This window comes from Mugil cephalus, chromosome 1, assembly GCF_022458985.1.
Source record: "Mugil cephalus isolate CIBA_MC_2020 chromosome 1, CIBA_Mcephalus_1.1, whole genome shotgun sequence".
NCBI classification, from domain to species: Eukaryota; Metazoa; Chordata; class Actinopteri; order Mugiliformes; family Mugilidae; genus Mugil; species Mugil cephalus.
The window spans coordinates 47,893,543-47,908,413 of record NC_061770.1 but is presented as its reverse complement, the minus strand read 5'-3'; the positions used below and the strand labels follow the sequence as shown (position 1 = coordinate 47,908,413).

The window sequence follows — 14,871 nt, the reverse complement described above, 5'->3', positions numbered from 1 at the left end:
GAGAGGACTCATTTCAAAGTGCGTGCGTGTTTGTGTGTGTGTGTGCGAGTGTAGGGCTGGGGGTGTTAACCGTACCCTGCACTGTCACAAACTTCACAGAGGTGAGTGTCACTTCCTGTCTCAACAAGAGGCGAGCCCCGCAATAAAGAAACCGGACCCACCAGAGCTGGTGTTGGGAAATCGACGATGATGGACTGATCAGCTGTCGCGCTGTCGAGATCTAATCCTGCAAATGAGGAGAAAACCTGGAGCTTGAATGAACCACGGTTAGAAAGTAAGGGTGCTCACTTCATGTATGGTGCTGTGCTTGTGGTTTGTTTTTATTTTTATAACAGGAACTTCAAATGTGACTCGCTATGTAGCTCAGCCGCTGCCTGATCATGGTTTTGCGTGTGATTTCACTTCACTCAGTCAGTCAGTGTTTTAACATTAGTTTATACACATTTGACTCGTCTTTTTAGACAAAATAGTGTCTTATCTATTAATTATGTCCAGCTAGAGACCTTGGATGAATTTGGGTTCGTGAAACAAGAGCTAAAAGGTAAATATTGTGCATAGATTACAGTTTTGAGCCACTATAAGAAGCCTTAGGAGAAGTTCAGTGCACTAAACCTCAGCATACGATCAAAGCAAAACCAGACCAAACCCCTGTAAACTTGTTGCCCACAGGTAGTCTCTCCATGTTCGCAGTGACTCCCTCCAGTCCCACCAGTCCTACAGTGCCGGCTCTGGTCCAGTTCCAGCTGGGCCTCTACAGGGAGTTGGTTCGAGTCCCTGCCGGCAACCTGAGCTACCGCCATGCCCGGAGGCTGGCTGCCGAGGTCATAGAGCGCAAGGTAACCCGACCCTCGCACGGCCTCGTTTCTGTACAGTCCTCCGAGGCTGTTACACTGTAGATCTGATAAGGAAGGCGGGTTCCTTTGCTTTGAAACGTTTAGTGACGTTTAGTTTCAAACTGGACAGTGTCCTCTGTTGTCCTCTTTAGCTGTTGTCTGGAAGCGGGGTTCGTCAGGGAATGTCTCAGAAAAGACGTTAGATTGCATCGTGGGATTCGGTAAAGAGGGCTTTTTGAGCTTCACCCATCGAAGGGACAACAGTTTGTGGAGATGTTAAACTACCGGGGATTACGTGTCGTCTGAGTTGGTGTTCGTTTGAATCTGCACAGAGAATTTAGATGGTCACTGAAGGAACGTGTACATGTAGACGGATGAAACCTCCGTGACTTCTGCAGCACCTGAGTCCACTTGTCTCCCTGATAATTAAAAATCGGTTTGGACCGACAGCTAGCAACTTCACGTTAGCCGTGCACATAACTCTAAGCCTTAATGGGTAATAGTTGTATCAAAACGTACCCTTGTACAGTTGTCATGATTGCAGCAACTAGCTTAACGTGTTTTTCTTTTGTAAATTTGGACAATTTAACATAGAGGCCTATTGCGATTGACTCACTTTTCGCGTCAGCATCTAGTGGCCATTTGAGGACCTGCATTCATTTTTGCGTTTTGAGATTGGCTTTTTTTGTCAGCCATGGAGGTAACCGCATGATTTAGGCGTGCCTTTTATCTGTAAAGTAAAGACAGTTTATCTGGTATGTGGGTAGGTTAAATTCAATTCTGCATAGTTTATTAAAGAAAAACATAAACACAAACGGCTGCGTCCAAATAAAAAGATACAGGGATCGAACATTGATAATGACTGCGCGCTTTTTGTTCTTGGCACTCAACCCAGAGCTGCAGCCAAAAAGAAAAAAAAAAAAAAACTGTTGTCATTATGAGTACGTGATGCCTCTCTGAATGACAACGTGCTCTAACCCCCAACTCAGACCCACTTGGAAAATCTTCAGTTCCGAGTGTCTCGGTCCTCTCGGCACTGTCAGGAAGGAGGCTTTAAAAGGTCACCCTGTGCAGGAGGATTGTGTGGGTTTCTGGTGCAGAGTCTGAAGGAAGCTCTCGTGGTTTCTGTTGTACCGTGCTCACTTTATGAACATGTCTGATTTCACCGGGTTTGGATATTCATGACTGGACTGTTTACAAGAACTTCACCGAAATTAATTCAAAACCACATTTCACGGCTGCTCCTCGTCGGTTAATTCTCGCACACACTTTCACACAGGCATTTGACCCGGGTGTAGACTGAATTTTAAACCTGCTGCCAGAGCGTAGATGCTGCATTGAAACTGTAGTTGAGGTTTAATAAAGGAGGTGGTGGATTGCAGGTGTCGGCCTCTGTCTCCGTGTCAACTGGGCTCCGTGCTGCCTCAGAGGCTGTGTGGTCGACGAGAGCGCAGAAAACTTTCCGACCACAGACACTCCTCTCTGATTCAAACACACACACAGAGCTGCTTCGCTCAGTGCTACTTTCCAACTTTGATCTTTCTCGAGTTTTCAGCAGCAGGCCAGCACGGTCTGAGCAGTGTGTGAGTACAGCTCTCCGTGCATTCGCTCAGCCGCGCACGGGCCTGAGTGTCCCACATGCTGCACGGGGACCCTTAAGGGTCACATCAAAGCAGCCTTATTTACACAGGGACTCCATTCTCACTCTCTGCATATTTATTTTTCAATAAGATTTAATTTTATACATATGTGTAATACTTCAGCCTGTCCATTTGAAGAACTGATTACTACATAATAAACACTGATATTAGGAGCAGACGAACAGTGGTGTGAAGAAATCACTTCAGTCGGACCTGTCTGACGGAGATAAGTAGACCAAAAGATCCTCAAAAGCTAGACATCACGCTGAGATCTGAGCCACTTCTAAAGCTTTGAGACTCCAGTGAACCACAGTGAGAGCCACTATCCACAAATGATGAAAATATGGAACAGTGGAGAACCGACCGACCAATATTACCCCAAGAACTCAGCAACGACTCATCCAAGAGTTCACAAAAGACCCCACAACAACATCCAAAGAACGAGGGGCCTCACTTGACTCCGTTAAGGTCGGTGTTCATGAAAACCACTGCTGAGAAAAAAGAACATACAGGATCGTCTCAGTTTTGCCAGAAATCATCTTGATGATCCCCAAGACTTTAATACTCTGTGGACTGACTAGACAGCAGTCTTCTTTTGGAAGGTGTGTCTCTCATCTGGAGTAAAAGTAACTCACATTTCAGAAAAAGAACATCATCCCAACTTTAAAATGTGGTGGTGGTGGTGGTGTGATGGTCTGGGACTGTTTTGCTGCTTCAGGACCTGGAAGACTTACTGTGATTAAATGGTCCCAAGAATTCTGCTTCTACCAGAAAATCCTGAAGGGCTGGAGAGAACTTGGGTTCTGCAGCAACAATGATCCAAAACACACCAGCGAATCCACCTCTGAATGGATGAAGACAAACTAAATGACGGCTTTGAAGAGGCCTAGTCAAAGTCCTGACCTGAATCCTATGGAGATGCTGTTGCAGGACCTCAAAACCTTAAGGTTCAGGAAATTCGTCCAATGTGGCTGAATTACAACGATTCCACAAAGATAAGTGGGCAAACCTTCCTCCACAGTACTGGAAAAGAGTTATTGCAAGTTATCACTTGATTGCATTAGGTTTAGGAAACACTTTCACACAGGGACATGTAGGTTTGGATTTTTTTTCCCCTTTATAATAAAATTCAAAAACTTGCGTTACCTTTGACTAATATTTTAATTTGATGATCTGAAACATTTAAATGTGACATTCTTGTGACACTTCTGAAGCCTCCTTAGTGTGTTTCCTGCTTGTAAACGGATGTTGTGCTTATTATCTTCTTTGAAATTTGGCTTTGACGAAGAGTCGCCCTGTCGCTGTGTGCATGTGTTCAGGCTCCAGACTGTAACGTGGTGGGCGTCGGGGAGAAGGTTCTGTTGTTCCGACACCAGCCCGCCTCCGAGCAGCGGCTGCATCGTCTGAGGGACTGCGACGAGCTGCAGGATGGAGACCTCATCGAGGTCGTCATCTCAGGTGTGACCTGGATTTCATTTTAAATGCTCCACATCTTGTACAAAGAAAAAAACTGACTCTTATTTCTAGGTTGAACTGTTCCGTGCACCTTATTGCCATGCAGTCTTTAGGTCCGCACAGGCTGTCAGGTTATCTGTGAGCCGCGCGCTCCTCCTTTTTATCGACCAGTTGTTCTTTACAGCCGTCACAGAGCTGCTGAGTCTCACAGTAAAGCTCAAGTATCAGGACGGCATCCAGACTTAAGCCTCTGACTCAGACACAGTCAGTTAAGATCACAAGAAAAGCAAAACACGGGTGAATTAAGGCGCTCGAGCTTGAGCTTTCAGGTCATTTTGTTTGAAGACCCCGCCAGAGAAACAGCCTTTTCCTGTTTGAGAATCCGTTGAGTAGAGTCGTGCACCTGACCTTGAGTGCATGTCTCATGGGGGGGGTTGCAAAATCCTTGGATGATACATTTTCATATATTTTCTAATTTCCCTCCACAAATTAAGATTTCTTTAAGTACACACCAAGATGAATCCAACGTATTTTAGTGAAGGGATCAGTGAAGTCAGAAGACGTTAGCTTTCATTCAGCTCTTCACTCCTTCAGCGATACAGGAGCTGCCTCAGCAGCGCACAGAGCTGTCACAGATAGACCTGTCAATCTAAGCCCCCTGAACACAGCAGGACCCGCCCCCATCACTGCTCAGCCAATCACGAGGTTACACAGTAGGCCCCACCCCTATTGCTGCTGAGACGATCATGAGGCTGCATGCACGGTGACTCTGTCAGGTTCCCAGCAAATGACTGAGAGAATATCTATCTATCTATCTATCTATCTATCTATCTATCTATCTATCTATCTATCTATCTATCTATCTATCTATCTATCTATCTATCTATCTATCTATTTATCTATCTATTTATCTATCTATCTATCTATCTATCTATCTATCTATCTATCTATCTATCTATCTGTCTATTAATGTATATTTATAAATAGCACTAGGCTGAGTTTAATATAGATAACATACAGTAGGTAGGGGGTTTCTACTTGATCTCTCCATCAGTTTGGGGTCCTTAGCCTGAAAACCGTTGAAGACCCCTGGTGTAATATGTCCTGTCTTTTCTCTTGGATCTGACTCAGGATCAGCCACCGTGACTGAGATGAGGATCCGTCCACACTCCCTGGTCGTCCAGTCGTACCGGACCCCCACCTTCTGCCACCACTGCGGAGAAATGCTGTGGGGCCTCGTCCGGCAGGGGCTGAAATGCGACGGTAAAGCGGCGCCCCGTTGCGCTGTGTGTCTCAGAGGTGTTTAAATCCACTCACGCTGCTTCTTTTTACCCTCCACCTCTCCACAGGTTGCGGGCTGGACTTCCACAAACGCTGTGCGTTCCTGCTGCCTAACGACTGCAGCCGAGCGCGGCGCCAAGTCAGCACCAGCCTCTCCCTGTTTCCGCCCCGGCGACCTCCCTCGCTCTCGCTGTCCAACCAGGCAGGAGGCAGCCTGGAGGAGGTGAGGAGAGAAGAGCGCTGAGAGGGAAGCTCCTCGGGCACTTTCATTCACCCGCTGACCACACCTTCTGCCCTCCTACAGATCAGTAAGACCAAGCCGTCATCCAGACCTCCGTCCTGGATCGAGACTCCGGTCTGGCTGGGGGTCGGAGGCGGAGACAGAGGCACGGCTCAGGTCCCTCACACCTTCCACATCCACAGCTACACCAAGCCCACTGTCTGCCAGTACTGCCACCGGCTGCTCAAAGGCCTCTTCAGACAGGGGCTGCAGTGTACAGGTGAGAATGAATGAGAGCCTGGCGGGGCCGTTTAAATCGGGACATTCACTCCTCATCCAAGAGGCTTCATAAAGTGCTTCACACGTTTGGACACACACACACTTTGGGTCTTGAACTGATGGTAAAATGTGTGCGATCAAAAGATAATGGCTGGTGTGCTGTATATTGTTGTGCATGTAGACTGGTGAGTTGGAGGTCACCCAGAAACAGCGGCCCCCTTAAATAACTGAAGAGTATATCAACATAGAGTTTATCTATCCAGTCTAAAAATAAAAAAGTTAAATTAAAGGGGGCCTTATTAAAACAATCTAAAACAATTAAGTAGGTTTTTGGAAATGAGTTTGGTTTCTTGTCATTGTTTTATTGAGCTGATACATCTACTTTAATATGGTGTTAGCATCAGTGGCTAATTAGCTTAGCTTAGCACAGAGATTAGCATGGACGCCAGCTCAAATTTCCCCTTTCTCAGTATTTTTGTGGGATTTTAGTCTAGAGCAGGGGTCTTCAACAAGGGGTCTGGGACCCTTAGGGGTCTGCAGAGGTACTGCAGGGGGTTGTAAAACCTTTGGTTGATTAGACACTTTATACATTTCCCCCACAAATTTAAATTTATTTAAATATACATTGACATTAATCCAACACATTTCAGTAAAGGGATTTCAGTAAAGCCAATCACAAGGCTTCATATTAAACAGTGACTCTGTCAGGTTCCCTACAATTAGCCCAGAGCCTGTTCAGTCCCCAGGTGAGATCCCACATACGCTACAGAAGAGAAGCTAACAATGGAGCTAGCTCCCATCAGCCAACTACTGAGGACAAACCACTGTCGCTACTACATTTAGTTTAAAGTCAGTTATTTTCTTTAACTGTCAATACACCAGTTATGCATGTTCATGTCAGGTATGTATACACAGTTACACAGCCGCCCGACTGTGGCACATGTTTAAAATAAAATAAAATGAATATTTGAACCTGTGAATTATTTAAGTAGCTTAATTTTGAATGCAAAATGATAATACACAAGGTACATTTATAAATAGCACTAGGCCGAGTTTAATATAGAACACGTATAATAGAGGCGGTCCCTACTTCATCTCTCATCAGTTTGGCTATTTATATCTAACATTTTTGCGTGCACTATTTATTAGTTATATTATTATATATATTTATATATATCTTTTTCTACGCTCGTGACATTTTAGCTGCTACGAGAGATGCTACCAAAAGAAAGTTGCATTCTTGCACAACGACAATAAAGCTTCTTATCTTATCGTTTGACTAAACTTTCTGTGGTGACGGTCAGGCGAGTTAACAGCATCGTCATCTCAGCGACGCTGTTTTGGTTTTGTTTGCAACTGCATCCGCTCACGCAACAATCAGTGGTGTGAATTCAGCGTACTATCATCGTACCAGGCCGACAAACAAGGGGAATGTTCAACAAAGACCCAGAGGGTAAAAACAGGGAAAATTAAAACACATCATACATGTGTGAAATGTTTCTCTTTGATAAGAACTACGGTTTAAAAATTGGCAACAATTCTGCAATCTGCTACTATTTAAAAGTAAAATTCTGTGCCCTCTCTTCAAAACTAAGTGCAACACATTGCTTCCCCGTGGCCATTTTTCAGTTTCACAGCTTTGGCTTTCATTAGTTGTGTTTGGACCGGAGGCTCATGAGCTCACTCAGAGCCGATGGACCGGCACCGGCCGTGTCAAGGAGCTCTCGTCTCCCACGTACGTACGTCAGCGAAGTGTTTCTAAAAACACCTGGACGTGTCTCTCAGAGCTCAGCGCGGAGAGGACGAACGTAGGAAAGACTCATTTCACTCTCCCTCCCTGTGGTTTTCCTTCCAGACTGCAGGTTTAACTGCCACCGGCGCTGTGAGCCTTTAGTCCCCAGAGACTGTCCAGGAGAGAGGAGGGCCATGAACGGGGAAGGTGAGCGGCAGCTGCTTTTCCTTTTTGTACTCACGGTCTGCAGCTGTGTTACATCACGAGTCAAAGATGACTCACCTCCTTCAAATGGGGATGTGATGGATTCAGGCTTCGGTCTGATTCCCAGAAAGTAGCGACCAAAGTATTCTGGTTAATGATTTCATGAAATATTTTCTCCTATAATAATAGTGAATATCATCACGTTTAAGGCTGAATGAAGTTGAACAAAGCTTGACATCTTCTTTGATATCTTTGTCTAATAATGAGCACATGAATTTGAAATTTGTGCGTGACCGTCTGTTTTCCCAGAGTCCCCCTCAACAGCTGGAAGTATCTGCGCGACAGACCTGGAGGACAACGAATCAGAGCTCACCAGTTTGACACTCGACACGTCGGACGAGGAGGTGTCCACTGACAGCGACTCGCTGCCTGAGAACAAGGAAGTGGAGCAGCTGCGAGAGCCGATGAGGTCAGAGGAGGTTCACTTATTCTGGTTGTGTCACCTGAGCTAACAGCCACTGAACTCAGCCGCATGACGAGCCCGGCTGTGCTCGGTGAGCTTTAGCGCCACGCTGCCACCTAGAGGCGGCTGCGTTAACAGTGGTCGGACCAAAATTTAAATGAACTCCTCGTTTCTGTCACCCTTCTCCTCATCCCCTCCGTCAGTCCGTGTTTCAGCAGCAACATCCCCCTGATGAGGCTCGTCCAGTCAGTGCACCACACTAAGAGGAGAGCTGGAGGCGTCCTGAGGGAGGGATGGCTGCTGCATCACACCGACAGAGACACATTGGTGAGAAACACACACAGACTCCAACACTAGTCCTTTATTTTGAGGCAGTCAACTGTTGAAACATGGTTTCAAAATGTGCAAAATTCCAGCATTTTTTCTTTTAACTCATGTTTATACGGGGGCTCGCAATCGATTACAATATTTAATTGCGATTAATCGCATTACTGTCCATAATTAACATTCGATTAATCTCAAATAAATCACACATTTTCTCCTTAAAGGGATATTCAAGTATTTTTCAGTTTTTCTTATTAAAGTGGAAGTGGGATCTTGCTTTATGCAATTGTGTGTTATTATTATTGTAATAGTGCAAGACAGTGATAAATACTGCCCAGAATAGTCTCCAGAAAAACTTTAAAGGTACTTCAGGCTTAAACAAGGCAAACCACAACTTTCTGTTGTGGTTTGCCTTGTTGAGGGGGAGGACAACTATCTGCATCAGCTGTGTGCTTAGACATCAAGTGCTATGGGAGACTTGAGGTACTTTTGTTGTAACACGGTTCACACGACAGTAAATGCTAATAACAGTGTTATTATTTATTTAGAGAACGGATTTATCATTCAGAAGATGTTTTTCTGGTTAAGAGGATTGTTTTATACCATAGACTGTATATAAATATGGACAACGTGTCACCACTTCTTTGCGTTGGCTAAACTGATGCTACTTTCCTGGAAATACGGGTGGTGCCATCTTATGAGTCTGATCAGTGCGGTCTGAGAATGGAGTTGATGACCCGACCACACTTCACCTCCAGACTCACTCGTGTTTTTGTTAAATTAAGGCCACACTCTGTGAACAAACTGTTCAAACTCAAACAGTTACAAAGAAGTGTTGGATTATACGCTGCACTTACTCTCACAGTCCCATGGGATGACTTCACAGAGCGGTCGGCATGGCAACTTGTAGTGACAGTTACGTCACATCCCGTTTCTATAGCGTCAAATAACCAACTAAAACTAAATTCTCAGAAAAATTCCATTAAGGTGGTGGAGCTCATGACCTTTACTGCAGCCAGCCACCAGGGGGAACTCTTCTAACTTTGGCCTCACTTTAGAGGAGGAGCTGTCCTGTCCTCCATCTCTACACAGTCTATACTTTCTGCTGCTGCATTGCTTCCTGATTTCTCAAACTACGGGTCGCAGCGAGGGTCAACTCACAGGATGTCAAAAACGAATGGCGTTAAAAGCACTTTATCCATCCCTCTGATAGCCCTAATTCATTGAAGCATTACGTAATAGCGTCGCTGGAACACGTAAACACAGTTCAGGATTCGTCCGTTCTTCTTCCAGAGGAAACGTCATTACTGGATCTTGGACTGGAAGAGCATCACCTTGTACCAGAACGAGAGCAGCACCAAGTACTACAAGGTAGAACCTCCACGAAACGAATACTTATTTAGATGCTTTTTTTTTACATTAATATCTTTCAACAGTCTCTAGAGATTTAACCCTCCTCCTCCTCCCCTGCAGGAGATCCCTCTGTCGGAGGTGCTCCAGGTCCGGGGCCCCTCCCACTTCTCCGTGCCCCTGCTGCCCGGTGTCAGCCCTCACTCGTTGGAGCTGGTGACAGCGTCGCTGGTGTACTGCGTGGTGGCCGGAGAGGACGGAGCGGACTGGGAGGACTCCATCCGTCAGGCTCTGATGCCCGTGCAGAGCAGCGGGGGACAGAGCGAGGAGAAGCAGGGTGAGCTGAAATGTTTTCAATCAGAAGGTGCAGAGGGAAATGTTTCTGTAGGACGCTTTATTTACAAAATGAATCCGTCTCGTCCTGATTACAGATGAAGATCAACGCGTCCAAACCGCGGTGAGGATCTACTTCTTGCATATATATCATCTACACGCTTGTTTGTCGTACCTGTGTGTGTGACAGTGTGTGTGTGTGTGTGTGTGTGTGTGTGTTTCAGGACATCAGCTCAGTGTATCAGATCTTCACAGACGACGTGTTGGGTTCGGGACAGTTCGGAGTGGTGTACAGAGGTGAGCTGGTTCTCACTCCTCATCTAAGCGGCTGTAGTCAGAGGAAGGTCCCTGAGGAAACGTCCCGTCTCGTCCTCCAGGTACTCACAGGAAGTCGGGCCGACTGGTCGCCATCAAGATCATCGACAAGACGCGCTTCCCCAGCAAGCAGGAGAGGCAGCTGAGGAACGAAGCGGTCATCCTGCAGGTGTCCACCAGGTGTCAGTGTCCACTGTGCGTGAGCAGATTACGTCCCGTCGCATCTAACACGTGTGTGTGTGTGTGTGTTGCTCAGAATCTGTCCCACCTCGGCGTCATCCTGTTGGAGGCCATGTATGAGACCGTCCAGTACATCTTCGTCGTCATGGAGAAGCTCCATGGAGACATGCTGGAGATGATTCTGTCCAGCGAGAAAGGCCGGCTCCCTGAACGCATCACTCGCTTCCTGGTCATGCAGGTGTGAGATTCTGATGTGAAGTTTGTGTTACGGACGAAGGTGCGTTAAGACATTAGAAGACACTGACGAGTGTTTCTCCTCCTCAGATCCTCGAGGCTTTGCGCTACCTGCACCTGAAGCACATCGCTCACTGCGACCTGAAACCTGAGAACGTCCTGCTGGCCTCCGCCGACCCCTTCCCTCAGGTGGGAATTTTTCACTTTTCATTCACCGACAGCGTAAGAATCAGCGCGCTTTATTAAAACGGGCTCCGCGTCTCAGGTGAAGCTCTGCGACTTCGGCTTCGCCCGCATCATCGGGGAGAAGTCGTTCCGGCGCTCGGTGGTGGGGACGCCGGCCTACCTGGCGCCGGAGGTCATCAGCAGCAACGGCTACAACCGCTCCCTGGACATGTGGTCCGTGGGCGTCATCATGTACGTCAGCCTCAGCGGCACGTTCCCCTTCAACGAGGACGAGGACATTCGGCAGCAGATCACCAACGCCGCCTTCATGTACCCGCGGCAGCCCTGGACATCCATCTCACTGGAGGGTAACAAGCGTTTCTTTTTTCTTTTTGAAAAATGGCCCCCGGTGGTGCGTTTAAGGACACCTTCAGAATATTAGAATAGGTCAGATTATAGATACATGATTGTTTTTTCTTATTGGATTAAAGGTTGTTAACAGTTTCTTCTGCAGCGGATAATCAGAAGTCAGATGGTTTTGAAGGCATCATTAAGGAGTATCTGTTTATAGGAGTTTAAAGGTTGCTATACTGTATTGTCACATGAATATGATATAGTTCCACCTCCTAATTCAATACATGAGATGTTTACAGTGTAATAACCTCTGGTCTTTGTGACTTTCATAGCTGCATCATTCATCAAATTTCAATATTCTTGATACTTTCTACCTCATTCCTTTCGAACTTTCCTCAAATTCAGCCTGAATTTTTCTTTAAAAGCTGACCTCTACATGTTACTAAACACACTTTCCACTGGGACTGATGCCTCACAGATGCCCGCTCTTCTCCTGTTGTCCACCAGGCGTCTCCAGCGAGTAAACCCTCTCTTCTTGTCTCTTCTCCTCTGCAGCCGTGAGCCTCATCAATAACCTGCTGCAGGTGTCCGTGAGACGGAGGTTCAGCGTGGGCAAAGCGCTGGGTCACTCCTGGCTGCAGGTCAGATATTTTACTCCGAGTATCTGACGCTGGGTTGTGCAGAAGGTTCTGCTGAATAATTCATTATGTAAAAAACCAGAAGTAACTCGTCTCAGAATCACCGAATGCTCAGATGTAGTTAAGGATGCTGCAGCATAGTCATGTGTACAGTGACTGGTCTATTCTCAACACTGAAAATATCCGTCGTCACAACCATAACCCTTAGTCTGTGCAGGTGTTTTCTGCAGTGAACAGGCACCCTGATTATACCTTAATGTATCCCACCCACTGATAATTATTGTTCATTACTTGGCTGGTCATAATGTTATGGCTGATTCCCCCGTTGTTCATCTTCCCTCCTGCAGGACTTCCAGCTGTGGTGCGACCTCAGGCAGTTCGAGGAGAGGATGGGCTGCAGGTACCTGACCCACCGAGGAGACGAGGAGTACTGGATGCGCTACGCTCAGGAGAGAGGCCTCAGCTTCCCCTCCCACCTCCGCCGGGACCCCCAGCGCCAGCTGGACATGTGACCTCGCAGGGGTCGGACTCTTTCTAATGTTGTACAGCGCAGATGAAATATTTTAGCCTCCAAACTCATCCGAGCATCTATTTTTATGGGAAACGAGAAGGAAACGTGTATACTAGTCGAAGGATATCTAAATGAAATAAAAAAAAAACACACGAGACAAACGACTGTTAGTAATATAATTTTCCTTTTTTATTCCAAGTTGAGGTTTTTAAATGTTACTGTGAGGATGGGAGGAGGAGAATGGAGCCCAGGTTAAAGCACAGTCATGCACAGGCTGGCTCGTTCTGCTTATCGTGGCTGACCCGCCGTTTTAAAAATGGGACCAAAACCCTATGTTCTCCCTCGCTGACACAGGCCTGCTGTGGTCCCATGTCTTCATATTTTGTCCACAACTTTCCTGATGCCCTGTCGTCTCTCTGCTCCACACCTCTCTCTGTCTGTGTCCCTCCTCCTCCTCCTCGTTTATTTAACATTTATTTATTTGACTCATCACAAACGTGCCCCGTACTCGGAGGAGACTGGTCAGAGAGGAGGGAGGCGGGATCGTTCTCTCCGGCCGCAACGGTTCGTCTTTCTGTTTTCGTTCCCTAGTCACCATCCAGCCATGGCCGTTCTTTATGTTTAGCCGCACTGCTCTGAGTTGTCTCTCTGTCCTGATTCTGGCGTTCGAGGTGCTCTCATTCATCCTCCTGTTGTTCCTTTAAGATCTCCGGGTTAAATGTGCTATTCCTGACCTGCTCTGCTCCTCTGCTGCTCCCTACTGTCAACGTTTGGGGGGTTTGTCTGATTAAGAAGAGCCTGAGACTCACTGACAGCGTTTCTAAACTTCAACATAGCATGCATCTGCACAAATACACAACCAACCAAGCCAACTGAGCGACCAGCTTTTTCATCTTCTTTAATTACCCTTCTACAAAAAAAAAGTCATCAGATAGAGAGAAGAAGAGCTGGAGGCTTTGCTCAAACGTGTTTCTAACTTTCTCTCTCTCATTTCCTCCTTCTCTTTAAAGTCTCCTAAAGGCAGGTATGTTATATATTATATGTATGCTGCTTACATAACTTCAGTGCAATACCTGGCACGCTCGTTTTTTAAAGGCAGCGATGAGAGACGAGCCGCACAGTCCGAATGAGGTTCCTAAGGTTCGAGCAAAGTCTCAAACTCTCCCCCTCTCTAAGCAGTGTTCATGTGCATGAAAGGAGGAGGAGGAGGGGGGAGGAGGAGGAGGAGGAGGGGGAGGAAGTTAAGATTTGAGAGGAAAAACAATGATAACGACAAAGCACATAGAAGGACAGTGGAAGGGTTTAAATGGCTCTCTCCGAAACAGGAGAAGCTGGGAAGAAGGGGTGAAGAGGAGGAGGAGGAGGTGGAGAGGAGCGGCTGCGTTTATAAGTCGCTCTCTCCGTACAGGGCGCTGGAGAAGGAGATGTAGTCCAGGGCGCCGGCGGGGCCGTCGGGTCCGATGTACCTGGTCATGCGGCTGATGCAGTACTCTGCCTGCTCGGGGGGCAGCTCCCTGCGCAGCTCGTCCACTGTGATGTAATTCTGCAGGGGGGAGGGAGGGAGGGGGGGGTGGTTATGGAGGCAAAACTCTTCTTCTAGTGTTCTACAGCACAAATACACTGAGGCAGTGATTGAATATTTAGTCTCAAAATGAACCTTTAACTGGAACATACATGTTAAATTGTAGTTTTTAACAGCGGTTCTTTTTCTACATTTAAAGAGTCATTTGGTAATAATAATAAAAAATAGTAGAGGTCCGACTTTGGATTGAATGATCTTAAAAATACACTCATTTGCCAGTTCATTAGGTACACCAGTGAAAACAAATGACTTCTAATAAAAGAGTTGTGTAGTAAATGTTTACCTTCATGGAGGTTGTGGTATTCAGCATTTGTTTAAATGTGGTTTCTGGTAATGTTGAATTGTATTGTGTTATACTGAGACATGTTTCTGTTATTTTGACAACCTTATCTTCATCAGTGAGCAGGCTAACGGGTGGTTTAGTTCAGAATAAAGACATTTTCCCTAGTGTACCCATGGAACAGGGAAGGTAGTGAAAGTGACTAATAAATTCACCTTTCTCTAGTCTCTCAGTCTGTTATGATTAAAAGATTTGACAGAGACAGAGAAGAGAAACCCAGAAACCCAGAAACCCCAGTACAGATGCAGATCCCTGGATTTGAGGTTTATTTTGTCCAGGTCACTACCCAGAGATACAACTCATCAGCACACTCTGGTGGACAAACTATGTAATGACACTATTTCTAAACGACCTGCTCAACAAGCATTAACTCATTTCTAGGTCTATATCTATTAAAAGCTAAATCTATCACCATTAACATATGGTGTCCTGGAGACC

The 14,871-nt window shown here is 46.3% G+C and overlaps 2 protein-coding genes across 2 annotated transcripts in view; one reads left to right on the top strand and one right to left on the bottom strand.

Annotated features, from left to right (window-relative positions):
* Positions 1-42: 42 nt before the first annotated feature.
* On the top strand, positions 43-13,888 carry LOC125019302 (serine/threonine-protein kinase D3-like). Its single transcript, XM_047604000.1, has 19 exons — positions 43-274; positions 670-836; positions 3,793-3,931; positions 5,060-5,191; positions 5,278-5,432; positions 5,514-5,709; positions 7,564-7,647; positions 7,954-8,113; positions 8,311-8,434; positions 9,725-9,802; positions 9,905-10,118; positions 10,213-10,238; positions 10,339-10,411; positions 10,492-10,598; positions 10,686-10,847; positions 10,934-11,032; positions 11,109-11,376; positions 11,918-12,003; positions 12,348-13,888. The coding sequence occupies exons 2-19, from the start codon at positions 681-683 to the stop codon at positions 12,510-12,512; spliced, it is 2,424 nt and encodes an 807-aa protein (XP_047459956.1). The 5' UTR covers positions 43-274; positions 670-680; the 3' UTR covers positions 12,513-13,888.
* The window catches only part of actn3b (actinin alpha 3b), a 29,366-nt gene continuing 27,879 nt past the window's right edge, over positions 13,385-14,871 (bottom strand). The window contains exon 21 of the mRNA XM_047603988.1: positions 13,385-14,054. Coding sequence (XP_047459944.1) covers positions 13,896-14,054 — 159 coding nt within the window. The 3' untranslated portion in view covers positions 13,385-13,895. The remainder of the gene's footprint in view (positions 14,055-14,871) is intronic.

What these genes read in the sequence shown, in the direction of transcription:
- LOC125019302 (XM_047604000.1), top strand. Translation starts at nt 681, where the DNA reads ATGTTCGCAGTGACTCCCTCCAGTCCCACCAGTCCTACAGTGCCGGCT. An exon ending in CCGAGGTCATAGAGCGCAAG is followed by an intron (nt 837 to 3,792) that starts GTAACCCGACCC and finishes GCATGTGTTCAG; the next exon opens with GCTCCAGACTGTAACGTGGT. An exon ending in CAGGAGGCAGCCTGGAGGAG is followed by an intron (nt 5,433 to 5,513) that starts GTGAGGAGAGAA and finishes GCCCTCCTACAG; the next exon opens with ATCAGTAAGACCAAGCCGTC.